Below are 25,306 nucleotides of genomic sequence, written 5' to 3' on the forward strand. Positions count from 1 at the left end.
GATATAAGCTACAGAATGATGGAAAGAAAATATTAATGTTCTTGTTCTCCTTAATTAAGCCATTATGTTACTCTAACTTTATGGATACAATAAAAATACTTCAGTTTATAACAAAACTCCCAGACCTGAGCTGAGGTATAATTTAGACAGTGTGGGTGTTTACGTGACATAATGGTATATATAGTGCAAAGTGCTAATATTGTGTTGAAACCAAGCCTGCAGTGAAGGTGTGTGATACAGCATGGGCAAGTACTGCCAGAAACACCTTAAGTTCATTATGCATTTGATTTTCCTTTCATTTTGTTCATTCGGGAGCATTTTACTATTAAAGTATTAATTTTTTGGACTCACATTCTATTACATGCTGCCACATGGGGTACAGTTCAGCTTAAGAAGTAGTGTTTTATAAGATGGCCTTCCTCGTCCTACTCTGTCATTTTGGATTACTTATGTCTGGCTCTTCTACACCCTACTCTATGTGTCGTTATGGTTTGTGTCTGGCCCTTATTTATCCTATTCTGTCATTGTAGATTGCTTACGTCTTAGTATTTTATTCTCCTTTGCTTAAGGAATTTCTGCCCAAGCATGGTTGAAATTTAGGATGTAATCTTCCCCAGCTTACTGCTTCTTGCCTGTCTTCAAAGCAACAGATGCCTTTACTTTAAGGGTTCTATTGTTGATCCATCTATGGAAAGATAGTAGCCGTGAATGGTGTATTTGCTTTGCCATCTCTAGGCAAGGATTCTCACTCCCTCTTCAGGTAATAAGTGGAAGTTCAACACTTGCCACCATTCTCACCTCAAATTTTGTTTCTGACATAATAACCTAAAAATTTTTCTTGAAATATTTTTATCCTCTTTGCCTTACTTCTCAGATTGTCTTCTCAGATTGTTGTAGAAAAAGTTCTTAAGTACTTTCCTTGAGAAATACTTCCCGGTCTAATAATGAAACCTAATTTGATTAATAGATGCTCATCTCTTTTCAAAAGCTAGTAGTTGTGAAGAAAGCTATAGGACTTTCTTCTGTGTAAGCATTTGGTATTTCTGTAGTAAAAGTATAAACTTTTGGAGGGTAAGGACTATCTTATAGTGATAGTTATATCCTTCCTACCATTTATCTTTTAAAATTTATTTGTATGGGTGTTTTTCTACTTGTGTGCTTGGTGCCCATGGAAGCCTGAAGAAGTTGTTGGAGCCCCTTGAACTGAAGTTACAGATGGTTTTGAGCTGCCATGTGACTTCAGGGAATTGAACCTGAACCCTCTGTAAGAGCAGCAGGTGTTTTCAAACTGCTGGGCCATCTGTCCAGTCCCCTTCCTAACCTTTTACCTTTTTTTTTTTGGTTTGTTTGTTTGTTTTTTTTCAAAACAGGGTTTCTCGGTGTAGCTTTGTAGTTTGTAGCCTGTCCTAGAACTTGCTCTGTAGACCAGGCTGGCTTTGAACTCACAGAGATCCACCTGTCTCTGCCCTGCCTTCCTACCATTTTTTTTATGCAGCACTTTTAATATGACTTTATTATTGTTTGTAGACTGACTTTTGAATAGAAGGTTTCTGACGAAAGAGTATATCATACAAACTTTGAATATTTGTTAACTTGATAACAATTTTTTAGCCAGACAATGGTGGCTCATGCCTTTAAGCCCAGTACTTGGGAGATAGAGGCAAGTGGATCTCTGAGTTCACTGCCAGCTTGGTTTACAGAGTGAATCCCAGGACAGCCAGGACTACACAGAGAAACCCTGTCTTGAAAAGCAAACAAACAAAAGAAGAACAAAAAAAGGAAACCATTCTTTACTCCATCATCCTTAGTTGCTTGCCTTGTTTTTCCTTTCCCTCCTCTAGTCTCTTCCTCATCTACCAAGCTCTAATTTTGTATTCCTTTTGTTTTATTGTCTTGTGTTGAATTACAAGTGTGAGCCACCGGACCCAGGTGTCTTTTGTTAAGCTCTAAGGTCAGAGCTGAGAGTGTGACGCTAAGACATGGCCCGCAGAGACAGGCCTATGTTGGATTCTTTATAGAGGAATTTTGCTAGCTTCTGATTTAAATGGCACCTCCCCTCCTTCCTGTCCTTCTAATTCATCCCTCTTGTCATTGTCTCATTTTGGTCCCATAAGACTTTATATTTGTTTTATTATTCAAACTTTTCCTATAAATTTCCTGCCACCTTGCCTTCAACAAGTTTGAGAATAATCAGATACCAAGATGTAGATTTGTACATTATCTTTACTTTAGAGGATTGAGTTATAAGCTATGGATTATGGAATATAAAGCTTTTCTACCGATCATCTCATTTCACTTCATTATGTTCTCAGTTGAACTTCCGTTATTTTTAACTTCTGGAGTAGATACTGATAACTCTGCACATGCTCTGGTGTCCTTCCCTAAAACTTTGACCTCAACTTATATCCAGGTGCCCTTTAATTAACACCCTTCCTGTTGCTAGCATAAATGCTTCTCCTTGAACCATCCTGACTTTTCCTGGCATACCTACAGTTTCTTTTTCTATGTTTTTATAAGTATAGATATGATATATGCTACATGGTATTCAGCTTGTGTGTATTTTGTTACATTGTATCTTTCTTAAATCTTTTTCATTTTAAAGACACTATTTCTTTGTATACTCAGGATACATCTATTGGATAATTAAATGGGTCCAAATTGAATTATATTTTTATATTTTATGTAACTGATTGCCTAACTTTTAACTTTAAAGGCTTCATCTCATTTATTTATGTGTGTGTGTGTGTGCGCGCTTGCACATATGTGCACATGCTTGTAAGTTATGGCATCCAGAGATGCCTTGGGTCATGCCAAGAGGTCATAGGACAGCTTAAGAGAGTCAGTTCTCTTCAGCTTATTGGTTCTCAGGTTGAACTTTGGTTGTCAGGATTGACAGTGGGTGCCCTACCTGTTGAGTAAAATTAATTTTATTGGACTGTTTTTTATGTTTTTCTTGTTATTGAAGGAAAATAATTAGAGTATTTTATTTTACTTAAAGGTCAGACTTAATGATGCAGAAAAAAAGTACAAAGATATTCAAGATAAACTAGAAAAAATTAGTGAAGAGACAAATGCCCGAGCTCCGGAATGCATGGCTTTGAAAACAGACGTCATCGCGAGGACGAGAGCCTTTAACGATGCCGAGGTGGGAGGAGTCTTCTAAACACAGTGACTGTCTTAGCTTTTCCTTGTCTGCTATTTTTTAAAAAATAGTGTTTTTCTACCTGGATCAAAGTAAACATGTTTTATTCCCTCATTAAAAAAATGTTGTTTCAGCTGGGGAGTGGTGGCGCATGCCTCTAATCCCAGCATTTGGGGGGCATAGGCAAGCAGATCTTTGTGAATTTGAAGTTACCCTGGTCTGCGGAGTGAGTTCTAGGACAGCCAGGGCTACCCAGAGAAACCTTGCCTCAAAAAATAACCAAACCAAATGTTGTTTCAAGTGATCATGGATGTGTTTTGATGGAATGTTTATGTATTTCTACATGTTAACTAAATTTTTTTTTTTTTTTGGTCAGGTTTTGTATAACCGTTCCCTAAATGAATATAAAGCATTAAAGAAAGATGATGAACAGCTTTGTAAAAGAATTGAGGAGCTAAAGAAAAGGTAGTACAGTAGCCTGGCTTTTCCACAGTCGCCTCTCTGTAATGATTAGGCATCGTGAGTGGTGCATCTTCTGTATTGATGTTAATGAAAATTCGCTACAGTGACTTCTACTGTTAAATGTTAGGTTGCATTTGGCCCATTTCCTACTTTTGTTGTTTTATTACTCTCCTTAGCACTGATCAGTCTTTGGAACCAGAGCGCTTGGAAAGGCAACGAAGAATCTGTTGGTTGAAAGAAAAAGTACAGGCCTTGCAGGACCAGGAAAGTTCCGTCAATCAGGAGGCTGCACAGTTCGAACAAGTTATAGAAAAGGACAAACAAGAACATGTCCGGATTAAGTAAGTTCACACCCTCCACTTACTGAATATTGTGTAGTTGTGATGTATTAGAGAAAACAGCTCTTTTTGTGATAGCAGTAAAGATCCTTTTGACTTGGTTTGTTTGAGTCAGATCTCACTGCATAATGCCTCCGAGTACTGGCATTAAAGACTGCACCACCACACCCGAACTGCTGATAGAGATGTATTCCAATTCTTTTTCTAAGACTTTACTCATGTTTTGACAGTCTGTGGGGTGCTTGTTCCATTGCTATTGCAGCACCTGTAATGTGAGTTTTGAGGTCTGCTGGCTGCTTTTGTCTGGTAATTCAATTTATAAATAAAATGAACCCACATTTTTTCATGTAGTAAGGTTATTGATTAACATGGAAATATGGACAAAACCCTAGTATTTTTGTATAAGTTAGTACATAATATATTTCCTTTTTCTGCTTTTATATTTTAGGAGAGAAGATTTAGATGTGAGGCATACACTGACCTATAATCAGAGACAACTGAAAGAACTGAAAGATAGTAAAACTGATCGACTGAAAAGATTTGGTCCTCATGTTCCAGCTCTGCTGGAGGCAATAGACGATGCATACAGGCGGAGACAATTCACTCATAAGCCTATCGGCCCTTTAGGTATTTGTCATTGTTCTTGATATTGTCATTAACTTGAGTTCTTAGTTATGGGAAGTATTCTGTTTAACAAGCTATCTGGTTATGTATTAACTTTGATTGAACTAAGGGGTTTGGGCGGTGGTGTGGGACAGATAGTCTGATGTATATCGTCTTGAGTTTTTAATCCTGATCTTCCTGTCTGTGTCTCCTGAGTGCTGGGACTACAGGCATGTGCTACCACTTTTGGCTCATGTTTTTTAAATATAACGAGAAAATCACTTTAAATGCCTACCTTTCCTTGTTTTAAAAAAAATTTATCTATTTATTTATTTATTATGTGTACAGTATTCTCTCTGTGTGTATGCCTGCAGGCCAGAAGAGGGCACCAGACACCATTACAGATGGTTGTGAGCCACCATGTGGTTGCTGGGAATTGAACTCAGGACCTTTGGAAGTGCCGGCAATGCTCTTAACCTCTGAGCCATCTCTCCAGCCCCCCTTTTGTTTTTTTTTTTTTTTTTGGAACTAAAACTGAGAAGGGAAAGCGAATTTAGGGAAAGAATATTAATCAGTTAGCCAACCTGTTGCCATGAATACGTAAGAGACAAAACAAAAGCAGCATTCCTCTCAGATTCATGTGCTTCTTATAAATGTCTTCCTTCTCATTTGTTACTTCATTTAAACAATCTGATCTCCAGTCCTCTTCTAGTTTCAGAGTCCATGCTAATAGGTTTTCATTTATTTCTACTTAGGGATTCAGAAACTTTTTAGTCACGTTCTTCTAGGTAGTGATCTCTGTGTAGGACTATATGACTTAAATATTTATGAATCCTATAATTTGTGTGTGTGTGTGTGTGTGTGTGTGTGTATCACTTTTAGGTGCTTGCATTCATCTGCGGGATCCAGAACTTGCATTGGCCATTGAATCTTGCTTGAAAGGACTTCTGCAAGCCTATTGTTGCCATAATCATGCTGATGAGAGAGTACTTCAGTCATTGATGAAAAAATTTTATCCGCCAGGGACCTCTCGGCCTCAGATAATTGTTTCTGAATTTCGGAATGAGGTATATGATGTGAGACTCAGGTAATCAGATAAATACTGTCTCTGGTTTTGCTTAATCGTGTGCACGATTAAAAAGGTATTTCATAGGATGCTTACAGAGCTATTTTCCTCTCATAGGGACAGTAAAGGTGAAAGAAAATAAATGTATTGAGTTCCACGGTTGAATTTTGAATACTTGCTATCTTCACTTTCATAAATCCTTATCTCTGTTTGTTTTGTAAGTCTAATGCTACCTGATTTATTTTTGAGTAAATTTGGATGCCAACATATAGTTGCCTTTGTTTCTTCCTAAGCACTAGTTAAATTTATATCATAGATATAGGTGTAATTCAAATGAGGGGGTCATTAAGTTGTTGTGGTTGGTCTTTTTTTTTTTTTTTTTTTTTTTTTACTTTTTTGAGAGCTTCTAAGTAAATTATATGGAGTCTTAATATTACTTATAAATGCCTGGTCTTACTTTGGCCAACTTTTCTTAAATTATCCAGTCTGTCTTTTGCCTCTGTGCTTTTACCTTTCTCTTACTTCTGTAGATCTTGCTTTCACTCTTACTCCATGGCTGGCTGTGTGGCCAGGTGACTGATCCCTCTCTGTCTTCTTCTCCTTGTTCTTGCTCCTCCTCTTGCTTCCTGAGCCTTCTTTTCCTTCTATTTATTCTCTTTGGAGCTCCTCCTATCTTTTCTCTTGCCTTGCTATTGACAGTTTAGTTCTTTATTAGACCAATCAGGTCTTTTAGACAGGCAAAGTAACACAGCTTCACAGAGTTAAACAAATGCAACATAAAAGAATTCAATACTTCTTTGCATCATTAAAAACCAATGTTCCACAGCATAAACAAATGTAACACTTCCCAAACTAATATTCCACAACATTAAGTCATGTGTTAGTGAGGTTGGGAACATGGTAAATAACTAGTCCTTTAAGTAATGAATTTGTCTAAGGACAGAAACACACCTGAACTGGTGTCCTGCTTGCCTGATGGGTTCCAGATAGGGAAGTTGGAAGCTGTTCTACAAAGCTGTGTGAGGGAGAATGCCTCTTTGTGCCTGTTATGTTGTTTGTTTTAATGAAGGGTTTATTTCATTTTTAACTAATGGGGTAGGATGTCTTGAGGTTTGTACAGATGAGTACAGGTCCCACCGAGCTAAAAAGGGACATTTGATTCCCTGGAGCTGTAGATAAAGGCAGTTGTGAGCCATTTGATGTCAGTGCTGGAGTCCTCTGTAAGAACAGCAAGCACTTGAGTACTGAGCCACCTCTCCAGCTCCCTGTTTAGTCCTGAAGAGTTGTGTGGACTGTTCTGTGATTTGCCATGGGGCCAGGTGACCGGGAATGCTTATCACTACCTGGCTGACCTGGTGTTTACCAACCAATTTGTTTCCAGAGATAGCAATATATAGCAGCTCTGACTTACAGTATACTGTGGAAGGGTATGAAGGTAAACTAAGTTTGTGCAGTATACTGCTAATTTTCGTGGGTGGGGGGGCGGATCATACAGTTCACGTGCTGAGAATGAGGGCATTGTACTGGAGTTGTAGGAGGCTCGGAAATTATGCCGTTGAAAAGTCTAAACCAACTCCTGCAAATCACTGAGGAAGTTGACTGATACTCCACTTAAAATATACAACTGTGGTAGCTGCAGGGGTTTTTGTTAATAATACGTCTTTATAGTTGTCAGTAAGACTGTCTTTATTAAGACTAAAGTAGGTAAGTTTTTGAACGTGCAGGTGTGACAAGGAGGAGAGAAGCAGCTGAGAAGTTATTTCGTAGTGGAGCCTGGGAGAAAATGTAGCTGGCTTTGTAAAATATTCACGCTTAACAGGCAGAGCCTGAGAAAAAGTTTGGATAAGACTGAGAAATTATAGAAATTATAGTTTAATAAAACAGATGTGGGTGACGGCAAAGTCAGTGTGTTAGCTGGCATCAAGTCTAATGTGCTAAAGTACAAAGTTGTTGAAGTAGTGGAAAGATCTAAATTGTAGTATTTTTATTGTTGGCTGGCTATTGGTAAGAGCCTTTTTGATATGATGGGAGTAGGTTTAATAATTTCTAGCTGTCTTAAATGTACTCAAGAGGACTTGTGCATATGTGTGTTGAAGAACTTATATAACAATGATACATTTTAATATAAAAATGAACAACTATTAGAACATCAACTGTATCAGATACTTAAGATGCATTTTATTTATTTATGAAATGATTGTTGGTGAGCGAGTTTTTGGGATCTGCTTGACTCAGTAAATGGGCTTACAACTGTGTCCAGCTTTTTATATGGATGTGGAGGATTTGAACTCATGTCCTCGTGCTTGCAGATATTAAGCATTGCTAAGCCATCTCCAGTTCCATTTATTCAGTGAAATAGTTATTCAACTATTTAAAATGTGTTTTTATTAACTTTTATGTTTGTGTACAGTTATAAAATAAATTATAACTGCTATAATCAATTTTGAGCATGATGGTTTGTGTCTGGGTTTAAATCAGTATTTCCAACTTTAAATTCTAGCCTGCCACTTAAGTATCCGTAGGATGTTAGGGAACTTACTAAGCTCTCTGAAGCATCCTCATCACAAAAAATAGAGAGGCTATGTTATAGTGGTTGTTAGGACATTACATGAGCTTGTATTTTTTAGGTGCTTAGAGCAGTGCCTTCACACACTGTTTTAGTGTACTTGTTCAGTAAATAAATAAATCTCTTACAGACATGTCTTCAAATTATTAGCAGATATTTCATATTCTCTCACTATAGTCTACTTACCTATTAAATTGCACAATTTTTCCCCTTTTTTTTTCTGTTTAAAGTTTGTTAAGTTGCCCTCCCCCTGTGTTTTCTAGAGCTGCTTACCATCCGGAGTTTCCAACTGTTCTGACAGCGTTAGAAATAGACAATGCTGTTGTTGCAAATAGTTTGATTGACATGCGGAGCATAGAGACAGTGCTGCTGATCAAAGTAAGGCAAATGAGTCAAAATCTTCATAACTGAAATTTTTCGTAGATGTTTCTGTTGTTCTGTCATCACATGGGAAAATCTATAGGATAATATAGAGTTGGTTGTTTGTGCAGTTGTTTGTTCCCCAAGAGACTTGTTACTTTGGGGTATTTGTAAAGTATTTCACAAATACATTATTATTTTGAGAATTATTTCCACGTTTAAATAAAAATACTTAAATTTTCTTACCAGTAGATAAAATTTTGAAGTATATCCATGAGAAATACTTTGACAGTGTTTTTTAAATTACTTTCTTTTCTATTCTAGAATAATTCTGTAGCTCGTGCAGTCATGCAGTCCCAAAAGCCACCTAAAAATTGTAGAGAAGCTTTTACTGCTGATGGTGATCAAGTGTTTGCAGGTCGTTATTATTCATCTGAAAACACAAGGCCCAAGTTTCTAAGCAGAGATGTGGATTCTGAAATAAGGTTTGATTAAGTTAGCTTTACTTTATTTTCCCACTGTTCTCCTTTGGATTCTGTTTTCTTTAACAGCTTTCCCATAGGGATTCTCTCAGGGAAGTATTGTGATTTATCTAAGTGTTTGGTCTTAAAAGTTTATTTCACTTGATGTGGAATTTAGCCTATATTTTGACAGTAATATTGAGTACCAAATACACAGAATGTCCTCAACAGCTGATGTACACACAGTGCCTCCTGTCCATAAGCTGTAAGGACACTGTACAGAGTGGGACTAGTGCTTCCTTGGCAGCACGTGTACTGAAAAGACTAGTTCACACCTGTGAAAGGATGGATTAGAGATTTGAGGCAGTCCATGTGGAAGAAAAATGGAGCTGTATTGCTGCTCACTGTTGAGTCAGAGTGATTTTTTTTTAAGCAAGAGTTCAGCGTGCTGAGCTACATTCAGACATAACCTTCCTTATATGTCTTATATATAGACATTGTTTGACAAAACAAGAAAGATCAGTTGACACAGCTAAAACCTAGGCCTAGGAGCTGAACGGTGGTGGTGCACGCCTTTAATCACACCTGGGAATCAGAGGCAGGCAGATCTCTCTGAGTTCAAGGCTAGCTTGGTCTTCAAGAGCTAGTTCCAGGACAGGCTCTAAAACTTCAGAGAAACCCTATCTCAAAAAACCAAAAGCAAAAACATAGGACTAAGAAAATAAGGCTGGTACAGAGTGAGTTGAAAAGTTAAATCAGGAGGGGGAGGTGGGAGTGTACGTTAGTTAAGGAATTGATGGGAGGAGGCAGAAGCAGATGGATCTCTGAGTTTGAGGCCAGCCAGGTCTACAGAGCGAGTTCTAGGACAGCCAGAGCTACACAGAGAAACCCAGTATCCAAATAAGAAAACAAAACAAGAAATTGAGAAGTTAAAAGAGTCATGTCCTTAATTATTAGAGAGGTTTGCAAAAAAAAAAATTTTTGGTATCATTGATATCTTGAATTCCCAACAAAACTAATTTTCTTTGGTGAAGTGATAGGTTAGGCCTTAGTTAATGATTTAGTATATGTTTATAGTAAATTGGCTTAAGATAAAGATCTAGTGCTAGTGCTGTCCTTGCTGCTTGTGAGTTCTGGCTACCGTGTGTGAAGTCTCAGATTCACCCTCCAGCACCACAAAAGAAAGGAAGGAGAGGGAAAGGAAGGGCGTCTGAAAAAACTGAGCCAAAGTCAAAGGATTCTAAGTTCTAAGTGACTTGCAATGTAAGGAAATGAGGGCTTTGTTGAAGTTTCTCGTTTTCAGATGCTAACTAGTTTTCATGTGATTATTAAAGTAGCATGAAGTTACTATAAGGTTTTGGTAATTTAAAATAAAATTTCTTGATTAGTGTAGGGAAAGGTTGAGGAGAAAAAAAAACCACCAGGTGAATGTTGTGGCCCTTGGTTTAGTGTTTCATCCCAAAGCAGTCCCGTGAGGAAAGCACACATGATGTGTGAGTAGGCTCCTATGGCCTGTGTGTTGTTGAACTGCATGATGAAACTGTTTGATAGGCAGTGCTGAAGTAGCCTCCAGAGTACATGCTTTCACTTGTTCCTTCAAACAACAACTACTTAGTGCTTGCCAAATGTGCTAAGGAGTGGTGGGTAGTTTACACGTGATTGGTACTGTGGAAACCAGCAAAGTGCAGTGCGGAATTAGAGACTGATGATCACTATTTGGTTGGAGTACATTCATCTCACACAAGCAACTTGTATACTTAGCTCGTGTTTAGTATGTCTTATTAGGTAACAGATTTTCTTTATCTTGTGTAAACTAGTAAAGCAGAACACTGAAACTATAGCTCTATTGCTGCAAAGAGACCTTTCATGGTTGTGGCTTCTGCCTTTCTTGTTTTCCATCTCTATGTCCTCTTTTCCCTCCACTCCCTACATATTCTTTTTTTTTTTTTAAATATTTATTTATTTATTATGTATACAATATTCTGTCTATGTGTATGCCAGAAGGCCGGAAGAGGGCACCAGACCCCATTACAGATGGTTGTGAGCCACCATGTGGTTGCTGGGAATTGAACTCAGGACCTTTGGAAGAGCAGGCAATGCTCTTAACCTCTGAGCCATCTCTCCAGCCCTCCCTACATATTCTTAACATTTGTTTTTCTTAAACAAGAGTTGTTAAGCTATTCTGTTCAGTCTTCTGTCACCACCAACTGTGTGTTTGTGCATTTGTGCTCCTGTGCTCTACCCAGCTGACCTAGCTGGTAAAAACATTTGTCCAAAACAACATTTGCATTCCTGTAGTTGTGAGGACATAAAGTATCTTGTCCTATTCATATTTAATGTTGCATATAGTCTGGTTGTCTTCTTTTTGAGGGATTGAATCTTTGTCCTGTTTCTGCCTTCACCTACCTCCATGCATAATTCCTGAAGAATAGAATTTGTATCTAATATTTGTTAATCAAATAAGTAAAACTTATGTTTAGATGATCTTTTGACATTTCTGCTAGTTTTCACTAATAACTTAGTAGCTTCATAAAATAATTTGATAGGGTTATAGAACTGGTTTGAAGGAATAGGGTTTTGTAACCAAGTTATTACAAATAAACTTTCCTTGTTGTAAAAGAGCAAGGTATCTAATAAAAGAGTTTTTTTCTCTTTTCTTTCAAGTGATTTGGAGACTGAGATTGAAAATAAAAAGGCCCACATAATAAATCTTCAGCACCATTTGTCTGCCCTTGAGAAGGATATTAAAAGAAATGAAGAACTTCTTAAAAGGTGCCAGCTACATTATAAAGAAATAAAGGTAACAAAAACAAATAATAGCCTTTGGTTTTTCTTAACCATTTCAAAGTTAATTGTATAATTTTGTCATTCATGTTCTTAAATATTTTGGCCTCAATCCCCTTTGTATTCTTAGGCATAACTTTCTTTTATGGGTTGTATTAATTAGGGTTTCTATTGCTGTGGTAAAAGACCACGACCAAAAACAAATTGGGGAGGAATGGTTTTGTTTCCAGCTTAAAGTTCCACATCACAGTCCATCATTGAAGGAAGTCAGGGCAGGAACACAAGGCAAAAACAGGAGCAAGAGCGGATGCAGAAGCCACAGAGGAGTATGCTTACTGTCTTTCTCCTCATGACTTTCTCTGCCTGCTTTCTTAGAACATCCAGGACCGCCAATGGTGAGCTGGGTCCTTTTATATTAGTAACCAATCAGGAAATTGCACTACAGACTGGTCGGAGCATTTTCTTTTTCTTTTCTTTCTTTTTTTTTTTTTTGGAATAAAGAAAGAATATTTATTTAATTTTATTTTTTTTCACATTTTTTTATTTATTTTTACTTGAAAATTTCCACCTCCTCCCATTTCCCTCCCCCTCCTTCCTCCCCCTCCCTCTCCAGTTCAAAGAGCAGTCAGGGTTCCCTGCTCTGTGGGAAGTCCAAGGTCCTCCCCCCTCCATCCAGGACTAGGAAGGTGAGCATCCAAACAGACTAGGCTCCCACAAAGCCAGTACATGCAGTAGGATCAAAATCCAGTGCCGTTGTCTTGGCTTCTCAGTCAGTCCTCCTTGTCCGCTGCCATGTTCAGAGAGTCCGGTTTGATCACATGCTCCATCAGTCCCAGTCCAGTTTTCTCACAGTCCCAGTCCAGCTTGCTTTGGTGAGCTCCCGTTAGATCAGCCCCACCGTCTCAGTGGGTGGGTGCACCCCTCGCAGTTCTGACTTCCTTGCTCATGTCCTCCCTCCTTCTGCTCCTCATTTGGACCTTGGGAGCTCAGTCCAGTGCTCCAATGTGGGTCTCTGTCTCTATCTCCATCCATTCAGGCTGGCCTTGAACTCACAGAGAACTGCCTGCCTCTGCTGTCCAAGTGCTGTGATTAAAGGCATTTTCACTGCCCAGTAGTACTTAGAAATGAAAACAAAAGTTTTGGTTTTTGATTTGTACAGTTATAAGGTACCTGTAAATTTGAGAGAAAGCATTGATAAAGATAATATTACAGTGCTTTTCTGAAAATACTTTTAACTGCATGGACTCCCAGATCTCCCAGGAATTATTTGCCTCTTTGAGAAGGACACTGTATTTCTACAGTGATCTTTCAATAAATTGAAACATTTGTTACTTTAGAGAAGTATTTTCTCTCATAGACTCAGTAGTGTGGTTATTTGGAATGCTAAGATAGATTTCGTCTATCTTCTCTGCATGGCTGTGGGTTAGTAGTGAGAAGGATCATGGTAGAATGGGAAGCAGTCTCACCTGGTTATGGAGGAATACAGATGTCTCCTTTGTTGACTGCTGCATCCTGCTGTGGGATAAGCATAGTAGAGCTTCGAAATGTAACAGTCTTCCAAGGACTTTGGTTTTTGTTAAATTCTAAATACTTCCTTTTTAGATGAAAATAAGAAAAAATATTTCTGAAATTCGGGAACTTGAGAATATAGAAGAACACCAGTCTGTCGATATTGCAACCTTGGTAAAATGCTTTTCTTCCATTTAAATGTTAAAGGATAAAACTGTAACTTAGCTCTTTGGCTCACAAGTGTCACTTTATTTTCCTTTTGATTTTTGGTTTTTTGAGGCAGAGTTTCTCTGTGTAACAATCCTGGTTGTCCTGGAACTCACTTGTAGACCAGGCTGTCCTTGAACTCACTAAGATCCTCCTGCCTCTGCCTCCCAGAGTGTTGGGATTAAAGGTGCTGGGATTAAAGGTGCGCACCACCACTGCCCTGCTCTTCTAACACACACAGTACACGTTAGCAAAGCGTGTGCATCTAAACAGTGTACTGAGAGCTCTGCTTCTCAGAGAAGCGCCTGGCATTCCCCGTGACTGGGGTCTGAGGGAGGTCAGGACTCCCTTTCCAATCAGTCAGGGTTGAGCTTGGATTTCCTTTTCCAGGTTCATATTCCATCTCTCTCTCTTTACATGTTTTTCTATATTTAAGTTTTCTAGCCTTCTATTTGTGACATCCAGATTACCTTTTCTGGAGCACAACGAAGAAGCACGTGACTCACGTCTTACGTGATGAGTGGCAGCATGTTTGTTACTTACAGTAAGCAGTGAGCAACAGCTCTGGTTCCTGCACTGCAGAGCTTTGGCTAATGAGGATTGTTGAGTTTTATTAGTAGTCTTGTTTCCTTCCTTTTATTCATTTATTTTATTGATAAACTACCTTTTATAAAAGCATAGGTTATATTTTAATTTTTTTTTTACTTAGCCAATACCATTTTGTCACAGAATAATTACTGATTTATACAAAGTACATTTTGAAAGGAAGCTAGTAGATGGGATGTTACACTTTTGTTATAGTTTCAAACAGAACATTATTTTACTTGACTGATAAATGCAGTTCCTCCCTTCTTTTGAACTTTTTTGCCCTACCTTGTAAATTTCTGTTTAAGCATGAAAGTGTTTCGTTTGTTTGTTTTTTATCGTAGCTCTGATTTTTCCTGTTGTCCTTTCTCAGAGTATATGTATATATATTGTTGTTGTTATTGGATAACTTGTATTTAACTCTATGTTGTTTAAATTTTATCAGGAAGATGAAGCTGAGGAAAATAAAATAAAAATGCAGATGGTTGAGAAAAATATGGAACAACAAAAAGAAAACATGGAGAATCTTAAAAGTCTAAAAATTGAAGCAGAAAATAAGTATGATACAATTAAATTAAAGATCAACCAGCTGTCAGAGCTGGCAGATCCACTTAAGGTATCTGTACAGTTCTTTCTTTTCTGTTACAGCTTATTACCAACAAACTTAAGAGATCCTCACGGGTTAGTTGTAAATATAAACATAAATTGTTGAATTAAGCCAGTTATTACAAAATACTCTGCTCTTGACTTTAGAAAAATGATTAATTGGATCAAAACCTTTGTCTTCCAGAAGCAGCAACGGTAGGGGTGTCTTTGAATACTTGTTTCGGTCTCTGCTGTAATCTTCCCACCTTAACTTAGTTATTCATGAATTAGCAGCTGTGAGAGCCAGCTTGAAATAAATTGTGATTTAAGCTGTTTATCAGCACATTGCAGTTAGATTTGAGACTGATTTCTTTGATGTGTTTTGAAAAACGGTCTCTCTGTTTTATTAACGTCTTGAACTAGGAGGTTAGTCGTTCTCTGCCTCCCGATTGGTAGGATCAGTGGCATGCGCCATCACACATGGCTCTGGGCTATTTTCCTTTGACTTTTATTTTAAGCATATACTATTTGTAACTATATTTAGGGAAATAAAGTGAGGTGAATTAAATCAAACTAATTAATTATATATAAGTTAATAAACTGAATTTCAGTTCTTATGATAGTTTTGCTATTCTGCACCTTATTGTTAATGCCATGCCAATAAGTAATTCTGTTTTCACAATTTGAAATTTCATTGATAAAGCACAGTTCACTGGCAAATGAACTGATTATTAGGGATGTACAATTTAGACATTAAAGTTTTTGTTTTTCTTCATACAAACAATACTATTGGCTAAGATAAAAAATAAGAAAAGACAGGTCCTAGAGGAAATAAGTATCAGCCTACAAAATACCCAAGAATGAAAAATAAGACAAAGTTAGTATTTTGCCTTAAAATAAGAAAAGGAATGAAACTTTAAATGTCAAAAATTTGAGTAGGTAAAATAAAAATTTGGTCTCAAGAATTGCAATAATGAAACTATAATAAAAGTAGGGTAACATTGAAAATCTTACACAGATAAAAGAATTGAACAGGGTCACTCAAAATATTAATAGTGATGTGCTAAAGCAGAATAGAAGATTAGCAGATAAATTATTTGCCCAGGAGATTTAAAATTAGAAAGGAATGAAGAACAAACCATGTTTGGGGCTTACTTGCTCTTGATCTGCTTTGTATATGTTGCTGCGACAAACTCGGGACTTTCTTGTGCTAGCAATGCGAGCACGGTACCCCTGAGCTTTCCCTCTCTGTGTCTATTGTATTCTCTAGTGCTCTAATTTCTATTTTGAATTCTCTGTTCTTAATTAATAGCTAAGGTCCAGCAAACACTGGAATTGGGAGTTCTTAAGTAAGTTCAATAAAAGACATTAAGAATTTTTTATCTTTGTTTTTTGCCTTGCCTTCAAATTGTTATAAGTAGGAGCTTAGTTCTTTGGTAAACCTGCTTGTAATCAAGTACTAGCAGGAGGTTTTTCCTCCTCCTCAGAATGTCATACCAGCTGTCAGTAACAAAGCCAAGATGATTTTCAAACAAAATAATTGAATTCCTAAGACTCCCACTGTAATATGTTAGCAGCTGCCAAATATAGTGAACTTGGGAGTATACCCAGTGTTAGTCAGAGGTGTCGTGGGGAGGTGGTGAGTGCACTCAGAGAGAACTTGGTGTATGGGTTTTTTCCCTTGCTAAAAAGTGCAGTGGGTACTTTATCAGCTAAGTTGTCCCCTGTTCCCAGAGCCCCAGATCACCCACCTTTCTTTATAGATTATATTGTCTTTATTGAAACAGGATGAATTAAATCTTGCTGACTCTGAAGTGGATAGCCAAAAACGAGGAAAGCAGCATTATGAAGATAAACAGAAAGAACATTTGGATACCTTAAATAAAAAGAGAAGAGAACTCGACATGAAGGAAAAGGAGTTACAGGTTAGCCAATGGTTTGATTTGGTTTTCTTTTCTTTCTTTCTTTCTTTCTTTCTTTCTTTCTTTCTTTCTTTCTTTCTTTCTTTCTTTCTTTCTTTGTTTTGTTTTGTTTTGTTTTGTTTTCGAGGCAGGGTTTCTCTGTAGCTTTGGTGCCTGTCCTGGAACTAGCTCTTGTAGACCATGCTGGCCTCGAACTCACAGAGATCTGCCTGCTTCTGCCTCCTGAGTACTGGGATTAAAGGCATGCACCACCACCGCCCTGCTCTTGATTTGCTTTTTTCATTTCAAATTATTTTATCTACAACTTGAATCATTAAGATTTTTGTAATTCTTTTTAATTTTTGTTATTTTTTACTTTTTAGATTTTTTTCATCCAATATATTCTGATAATGGTTTCCCCTCCCCCAATTCCTCCCAGATCTTGACCACTTTTTTCACCAAAATCTACACATTTTCTTTCTTTATTATTAGAAAATAGAGATCTAAAAATAATAAATACATTGGAACCAGAATAGGACAAAACAAATAAATAGAAGAGAAAAAACGCAAACATGTACAGATGCTGAGACACACATTATCACACACAGAAAGCCCATAAAGACAAAATCAGAAACCATAATTCAAAAGATCTGTTTCTTGTTGACCATCTGCTGTTGGGCATGAGATCTGCTCTTAAGTGTGTTTTGTATACCTAGTGAAAGTCCGTTGGGATCTTCATCTGTGTGTGTTAGCATTTGGAGACAGCTTCTGGGTTAATGTTGGGTCTGTTGTCTTAGCAGTGGGATCCTTTGCGGGTTCTGTACGTGTTAGCACAGTCTGTGAGTTCCTGTGTGTGTCAGTCTTGTTGTGTCTGCAAGGCCTTGCTTTGGTGTTCTCTATCCCCTGTGGCTGCTCCTACAGTCTTTCTGCCTCTTCTGCAGAGTTCCTGAACCCTGAAGGGAAAGTTTTGATGGAGACATCCCAGTTAGAATGGAGTGTTTGAAGCCCCCCCCACCCCCCCGCCACTTCTCTGCACATTGTCTGGTTGTGGGTCTTTATTTGTTCTAGGAGGAAACTTCTCTGATGATGACTGAGCAAGGCACTAACCTACGAATATAGCAGAATGTTGTTAGAAGCAATTTTATTGCTATGTTCCTTTAGCATAACAGAAGTATTTTGGTTTCCCATAGGTCCATGTCCTATCTAGTCTTAGGTGCTTGGCCACTCAGTGCGGTGTGTGGGTTCCATCTCATGGAGTGGGCCTTAATTCTATTCAGATAGTGATTAGTTAACTTCCTCTTCTGTGACATCATTTTACCAATGTATCTTGTATGAAGGTCACCACTGTAGATTGAAGGGTCTGTATAGTGTTTACATTGGGGCTAACCTTTCTCCTCTGGTAGTGTGTGTAGAGTGCCTTCCAGTACCACGAACACTAGTTAGTTGAGGTGAAGGTTCTGGGTAAATAACAGTTAGATTTCTCCATGATCAGTGATTTTCTTTCCATCTTTTTGTAGATGTTGTCTTCAGCAGTAGGTCCATCAGTTGTGGAGAGTTGGCAATAGCCTCGGTTTGGAGGTTTCCAAGGAGCCCCTTAACTATAAAGTAATAAACTTCCATATGAAGTTTCTATACATATTTCATTTTGGTTAGTTTTATCTTCCCCCCGTTCTCCCATATCTCTCTGTTTTTTATACTCTTGTTTTCATCCTTCCTTCCATTTTGCTATGTTGTCTTTCCTACTTGCTTCTTATGAGCCTTTTTTCCCAATATCATGTTTCTAGAAGAAAACCAAATTGTCTTGAGTTTTTGTTTTCTGCAGGTACTTGTGTAAATTAACAGGGAGACTTAGTATCCTTCAAAATGTGAGGATGTAACTAGACCAAATCATTTCCATTGTGTCTCAGTGCTTGAGAATGTGGCTCTCTCATTAGGTATTTCTCTTTAAGTGCATGCCACTGAATGTCAGGACTATGCCTCTGCATCACTGGGGTGTGTGCTGGCAGGGCTTAACTCCTGCCAGCTGTGCCTCTTCATAGCTAAGCAGCCACTGGGTTTTTAGGGAATAAATTGAAGATAGTCTTCTAGCCAGAAGAGGTAGATTCCATCTTTGCTTTATGTCGTAAGGAAAATGAGTGGAACTCTTAATCTGTTCTCATATTTGTTCCAAACATTATACAATACATTATGATATAAAATAGATACTGTATGAGAAAATACTTGCATTTCTTTTTCATTGCTTATAAACAGGATGTTTTCCATCCCTCTGTTCTTCAGAGTACATCTTAAAGATGGTACATTTCTAATGACGGAAATTTATTTCTTCAGTGTAAAAGCATGGAGAAAAACATTAATATGGGTTGGAGAGCTGGTTGAGCAACTAAGAGCTTTTATACAATTCCTCCACAGGACCTGAGTGTGCTCTTCAGCACCCATGTCTCGTGTTCAAAACTGCTTGTTGTAACTCCGGCCCGGGGGGCAGGGAGGGGGGAGGAATGGAACATCTCTGGCCTCTACAGGCATCTATACATACACACACACATACATATATATGTATACACACATACGTACATACACATTAGTAAGGAGGTTTGCTTGTTGGTCCCTGGCTGCCCAGCTAGCTTAGAGCTAAAATAATCACACAGAAACTATATTATTTAAAACATGGCTTGGCCCATTAGCTCTAGCTTCTTATTGGCTAACTCTTACACCTTAATTTAAACCATTTCTATTAATCTGTATATCATGATGATGTCATGGCCTACCAGCAAATTTTCAGCATATCTATTTCAGGGGACGGCTCCATGGCATCCCTTGACTCCACCCTTCTTTCTCACAGCATTCAGTTTTGTCTTCCCCACCTACCTAAGTTCTGTACTGCTATAGGTCCAAAGCAGTTTCTTTAATCATTTTAATGGTATTTAATCATACGGAGGGAAATCCCACATCACATAACTAAAGATATTAAATCTTCAAAAAAAAAACCCCACTGATAGTAAATGTATGTCTTAAATTTAAGTTATTTTAGTTTGCATGCTTTGGCAGAATTAGTACAATGAATTATCATAACAAAGAAGTTTTTAAGATCTAAATATCATTTCTTAGGAGAAAATGTCACAAGCAAGACAGATCTGCCCAGAACGGATAGAAGTAAAGAAATCTGCGTCAATTCTAGACAAAGAAATTAATCGGTTAAGACAAAAAATACAGGCAGAACATGCTAGTCATGGAGATCGAGAAGAAATAATGAAGTAAGTGATCGTTAATTTTCTACTTTAGTGTAATATCCATGGATATTATTAAGACTGAATCGTTTTATATGTAAATTTAATTTGGATGAAGTTTACCATCAATATATAATTGTACTGAAGTAGTATGTTAGATGGGCATTACTAGCAATGAACAATACCTTATTACTAAATTATGGAATGACATTTTAGCATAAATGCAATTTATAAGAATCATATGGACAGGAAAATATTAAGCTTCATAAGTGATTCAGAACTGCAAGTCAGAATAATCAGAAGCTGTTTTCCACATGCATGAAAACAAATGCAATTAGTCAGTCACTAGTAGTCTAGGTCATTGATGTCTTGTTGAAATGGGTGTTCTTTCATTACCGATATAAAGGAAGGCTTTAAGAGAATTAGAGGACTTTATGATTTTGCTGTTGTCTACTGCCATGACTGGCCAATCATCGAATCTTCTTTAGCCTTCTCCATTTACATAATGTGTACAATTATGATAACTTGCAGTTTGTTAGGAAAATTAAATGAAAGAATCTATAATAAATAGAATCTAGAGGAAACCTAGCATATGGTTGTTCAAGCTTTTCTAAAAAGTATTTCATCAGTATGAATCAAAATGCTTTATGGAATATTTGTTGTAATTTTAAATGAGTTACTACTTTTATATTGTAACGTAAGGTGAGAAAATAAACCAAGCCCCTTATAGGTATTATTTTTTACAAATGAAACGTTAACAGTAGTGCACATCTCTGAAGAATGGCTAAAGATTAGTAAAATTACAGCTTTTCTACAAAATCCCTTTTTTTTTTTTTTTTTAAAAGATTTATTTATATTTTATGTATACAGTATTTTCAGTATTCTGTCTGCATGTATGCCTGCAGGCCAGAAGAGGGCGCCAGAACCCATTACAGATGGCTGTGAGCCACCATGCAGTTGCTGGGAATTGAACTCAGGACCTTTGGAAGAACAGGCAGTGCTCTTAACCACTGAGCCATCTCTCCACCCCCCTACAAAATCCCTTTTTATATTACAAAAGACTGAGAAAGGGTCCAGCAAGTGAAAGCACCAGATGCCAAGCCTGGTAGTGTGGCCATAGTTCAACTCCTGGGACCCATTCTATGTAAGGAGGGAACTGACAACATTGGGTACCCACTAACCTCCACATGCAGGTGCACACCATAAATAAGTAATTTTTAAAAGCAAGTTTGAGAAAACAAGTAATCTCAGCTTCATTTTCAAAACAATGGGGAGAAAATCAGACTATTAACTTTTTGGAGGCAGTATATCACACTTTTTAAAAAATTTATAAACTCCATTATTTGGATGTGGATGCCACTCAGTAGTATATACTTGCCTATCATATACAAGGCTCAGGCTTTGATTCTCAGTACTGCATCATGTATACATCATGTATATATATGTATGAATGAGCTGGGGACGGGGAGTGACTCTGTAACATTGTTTCTGTGCAATCACAGTGTCCTGAATTAGCCAGCATCAGGCCAGTTGGGTCCTCAGTGGGCCAGCCAGACAAATAGGTAAGGTTTAGATTTAGTGAGAGAGTGTCAGCCTGTTGATTTTCTTCCATTGTGGCAGTTTTGAGTAGGTATGCCTTCCTTACCTCGCTGATCTATGTTGTTTAGAATGGAGGGATTCCGATACTGACTTTGTGTCCCTTTGTTCCTTGTTGACATTGTTACTAAGAAGACTTTTTGGTGTGACCCTTTTATCTTTAGAAAGTGTCATTTAGCTAGTATTTTCTGAGATCTGCCACCCCTGAGCCTTACCTGGTACTTAACCTTTTCCATTTCACTGTATTTTCTCCTTTACCCCTTCACACTTGCGTTGTCTGTCTCTGGTAGCATTCATTCTTTGTGGGAATATGCTTTGACTAGAAATTCATGGAATCACTGTTCTTAGGGTCTCTCAACACTACTCTTTCCCCTTCTTTCTCCAGTAAAATATACTTGAAACTTTACTTCTATGTTTGTATTTATTTACTGAATATTTTATTCATAAAATAGGCAGTACCAGGAAGCAAGAGAAACCTATCTTGATCTGGATAATAAAGTAAGAACTTTAAGAAGGTTCATTAAATTACTAGAAGAAATAATGACTCATAGGTACAAAACATACCAGCAGTTTAGAAGGTAAGTGCATTTGAAAGGTATATCTCTTTTTCTTTTCACATTATTCTATATAAATAATAAAATCATTAGCTCTTTCTTCAAGTTCAGTTTTATGAGATACTATGGGTGCATGATCCATGTTTAGAAACTGTAGTTGAATCAGAGTACTTTGAAAGGACCTTAACAACAAGCTGGCCCAACTTTTCTACTGTTAGGTATCCTTTACTAGATAGCTCTCAGATGCTTGATTGCCCAGGAGGGTGTTTTGAGTGAGAACTTAGTAGTACTGGAGCAATTGATTTTACTCTTGGAAATTGTATGTTATTAAGGGAGATTGGAGGAGCCTCTTAAGACACTATCTCAATTGCTTTACCGAGATCTACTAGAAGGTGTTGTTTCATGATTATAAACCTTTCTTTTTATTTACTGCGGTGTCTAGTGTTTATAACTGTGCTTGAAATATAGCTGGTACTTGATATATATTGGTTGAATAAATACCCAAGGAAACAAGCTATTAAATAACATACATATGGTACTTTGAAAGAAAATGTCTTCCAAAGGGAGTGTCACTATTAGGTATGGCTTTTTTGCACTAGGTGTGGTGTTGTTGGAGGAAGTGTGTCACTGCAGGCTTTGAGGTCTCATATGCTCAAGCCACACCCAGTATCTCAAATCACTTCCTGTTGCTTGTGAGTCAAGATGTAAGAACTCTGAGCTCCTTCTCTAGCACTGTGTCTGCCTACATGCTGCCTTGTTTCTCGCCATAATGGGCTGAACCTCTGAACTATAAACAAGCTACCACAATTAAATGTTTTCCTTTATAAGAGTTGCTGTGGTCATGGTGTCTCTTCAGAACAATAGAAACCCTAACTAAGACAATACTCAAAGATACATGCTCTTTCAGGAGTAAATAGATCCCCTACTTACACCACAAGAAGCCGGAGGGGGGCATAAAAACTGGAAGGCAGTTTATAGAGGTTATAGCTTTTAATATTCTTATCCCGAGGCAGCTGTGGTTCTGTTTACCTATGTTTTCCCCATACAGTTCCTCAGTAATGCTTCTTACTTGTCTTTATATCCCAGTTTCTATGATTGTGTGTTTGTGTATAGAGCGTGTCATATGTGTGTGGAGGCCTGGGCAATGAGCTTGAAACCATCTGTGCCTGTGTACTCCCCACTCTCCAGTGCTGGGGTTACAGCAGCCTAAGGCTATGTGGGGCTTTTTATATGATGTCTAGAGATCCAATTTCAGGTCTTTACACTTTAGGGGGCAATTCAACAACTGAACCATCAACTTCCTAGAAAGAAATGCATGAAAATATACCTAGTTGTTGTGTATGTGGAGAAATTCAGAGGTGGCCTTAAATTTTTTTTATGTTTATTATTTGGCATATATGTGTGTACTGTATGCTGTGACCTAGTATGTGGTCAGGACAGTTTGCAAGAGTTCATCTTTTTCTTTCATCACATGTCCTGATTGAGCTCAGGAGCCAGGTTTAGTGGCAGTCACCTTTACCCATCTTTCTGGCCACTAGGTACGGCTTTAAAGATAAAATGTTCCGTCATAGCCTTGGACTACAGTAAACTTTGAAATGCATGTGTATAGTTGTTGAATATTTTTTTCTTTTGTTTTTGGGGGTTTTTTGTTTGTTTTTGTTTTTCAAGACAGGCTTTCTCTGTGTAACAGTCTTAACTGTCCTGGAATAGGCTCTGTAGACCAGGCTGGCCTCTAACTCAAAGAGATCACCTGCCTCTGCCTCCTGAGTGCTGGAGTTAAAGGTGTGCGCCATTACCGCCTGTTCCTAGTTGTTGAATTTTTAAAATAAGGTGTTTATAGTGGGCAGTTTAATCATGCGCATTTATGGGGTACAGGGTTGCATTTCAGTACATGTACATAAATATTTCAGTACGTGTACATAAACAGATACGGCCCATCAGGGTCATTGGCACAACTATGGTATGTCCTCCACAGTCTTTGTACATCCTTCTGCTCTCTCTAGTGCTATGCTCTCTAGGTTTGTGTTCCTCCTCAAATGCTAGGCTGCATGAAAGTGTACATTTGCTTTAGTCTTTGATGAGTAGTAATTTGGGGCCATTTGTAGGGCTCATCAGTTCATTTCCTATTTTTCAGAGATCTTTTTGACTGGAACTACCTTTGCTATTTGGTATCCAGACTGAAAACTCTTATTTTGTCTGGGTTTTGAAGAATTTTAGAAAAATAAGTGGGGGCTGGAGAGATGGCTCAGTGGTTAAGAGCATTGCCTGCTCTTCCAAAGGTCCTGAGTTTAATTCCCAGCAACCACATGGTAGCTCACAACCATCTGTAATGAGGTCTGGTGCCCTCTTCTGGCCTTCTGGCATACACAGAGACAGAACATTGTATACATAATAAATAAATAAATATTTAAAAAAAAGAAAAATAAGTGATATTTAATTTCCCTATTTTTATTTTGAGTTTATATTTAAAATAAAGTTTCTGTTATGTCCATGTTTTCCAGATGTAGTTTGTTTCTCTGTTGTTATAGAAGCTAACATTTAAATAATCTCTGTAAAAGTTGTGCTTTCTTTGTTTGGGTTCTTTTTCTTGGTTGCTGGGACAAACACTCTGAGAAAAGCAACTTAGAGAGGAAGTGTTTAGTTCTGCTCACAGGTCAAGGGAGTAGGAATTTGAAGCAGCTGGTTATGTTGCATCCACAGGGAAAAAATAAGAGTCAAATGTGAATGCATGCTGTTCTGATCCCTTTTTACATCGTTAGCTAAGGATCCCGTGCCCAAGGAATGGTCTTACCTGCTTTTAGGCTGGCCTTAGCCCAGTAAAGATAATCCATCACAGGTATGCTCAGGCTCGTTCCTCAGGTTATTCTGGATTGTCACATTGACAAAACTAGCCATCATAGTGTGTTACCTTAGTAGAGGCTTTAACGCTGAAGTGTTTTTCAATATTGTTTTCTCGGTTGTGGAAAGAGAACAAACATGACCAACTTGTTAGAATCATTTCTCTCTACTCTCTAACCTTATTTTTGGACAGTTTATGATAGAAATCCTGTGAATGGAAGCAGTCCATACATTGGAGTATTGAAGGATGTTAATAGGGAGTTCTGGAATCCAGTTACCAGTGTTGAGGCAGTGAAAGAAACCAAGAAAATCTAGATTTCTCTGTCTTTGAGTGTAGAGAGTTAATATAGTTTAGGACATGTAGGCGGAAACTGCCTATTTGTTTTCCTGACGCTCAGAGCCAAATAATCATACAGAAACTATTAATTACAACACTGTTTGGCCTATTAGCTCAGGCTTTTTATTGACTAGCTCTTACATCTTGAATTAACTCATTTTTATTAACCTGTGTATTGCCATGAGGCT

At 37.7% G+C, this 25,306-nt stretch overlaps 1 protein-coding gene across 3 annotated transcripts in view; it reads left to right on the forward strand.

The window, feature by feature from the left end:
* The window catches only part of Smc6 (structural maintenance of chromosomes 6), a 62,034-nt gene that overhangs the window by 22,867 nt on the left and 13,861 nt on the right, over positions 1 to 25,306 (forward strand). For all 3 annotated transcript variants that reach the window (XM_057770667.1, XM_057770659.1, XM_057770653.1), the window contains 13 exons: positions 2,999 to 3,145; positions 3,519 to 3,607; positions 3,781 to 3,945; positions 4,391 to 4,569; positions 5,428 to 5,632; positions 8,441 to 8,555; positions 8,862 to 9,022; positions 11,663 to 11,798; positions 13,385 to 13,465; positions 14,529 to 14,699; positions 16,456 to 16,593; positions 19,675 to 19,820; positions 21,842 to 21,967. In XM_057770667.1, coding sequence (XP_057626650.1) covers positions 2,999 to 3,145; positions 3,519 to 3,607; positions 3,781 to 3,945; positions 4,391 to 4,569; positions 5,428 to 5,632; positions 8,441 to 8,555; positions 8,862 to 9,022; positions 11,663 to 11,798; positions 13,385 to 13,465; positions 14,529 to 14,699; positions 16,456 to 16,593; positions 19,675 to 19,820; positions 21,842 to 21,967 — 1,859 coding nt within the window. The remainder of the gene's footprint in view (positions 1 to 2,998; positions 3,146 to 3,518; positions 3,608 to 3,780; positions 3,946 to 4,390; positions 4,570 to 5,427; positions 5,633 to 8,440; positions 8,556 to 8,861; positions 9,023 to 11,662; positions 11,799 to 13,384; positions 13,466 to 14,528; positions 14,700 to 16,455; positions 16,594 to 19,674; positions 19,821 to 21,841; positions 21,968 to 25,306) is intronic.

The sequence above is a fragment of the Chionomys nivalis genome, chromosome 1 (genome assembly GCF_950005125.1).
Source record: "Chionomys nivalis chromosome 1, mChiNiv1.1, whole genome shotgun sequence".
Lineage (NCBI taxonomy): Eukaryota > Metazoa > Chordata > Mammalia > Rodentia > Cricetidae > Chionomys > Chionomys nivalis.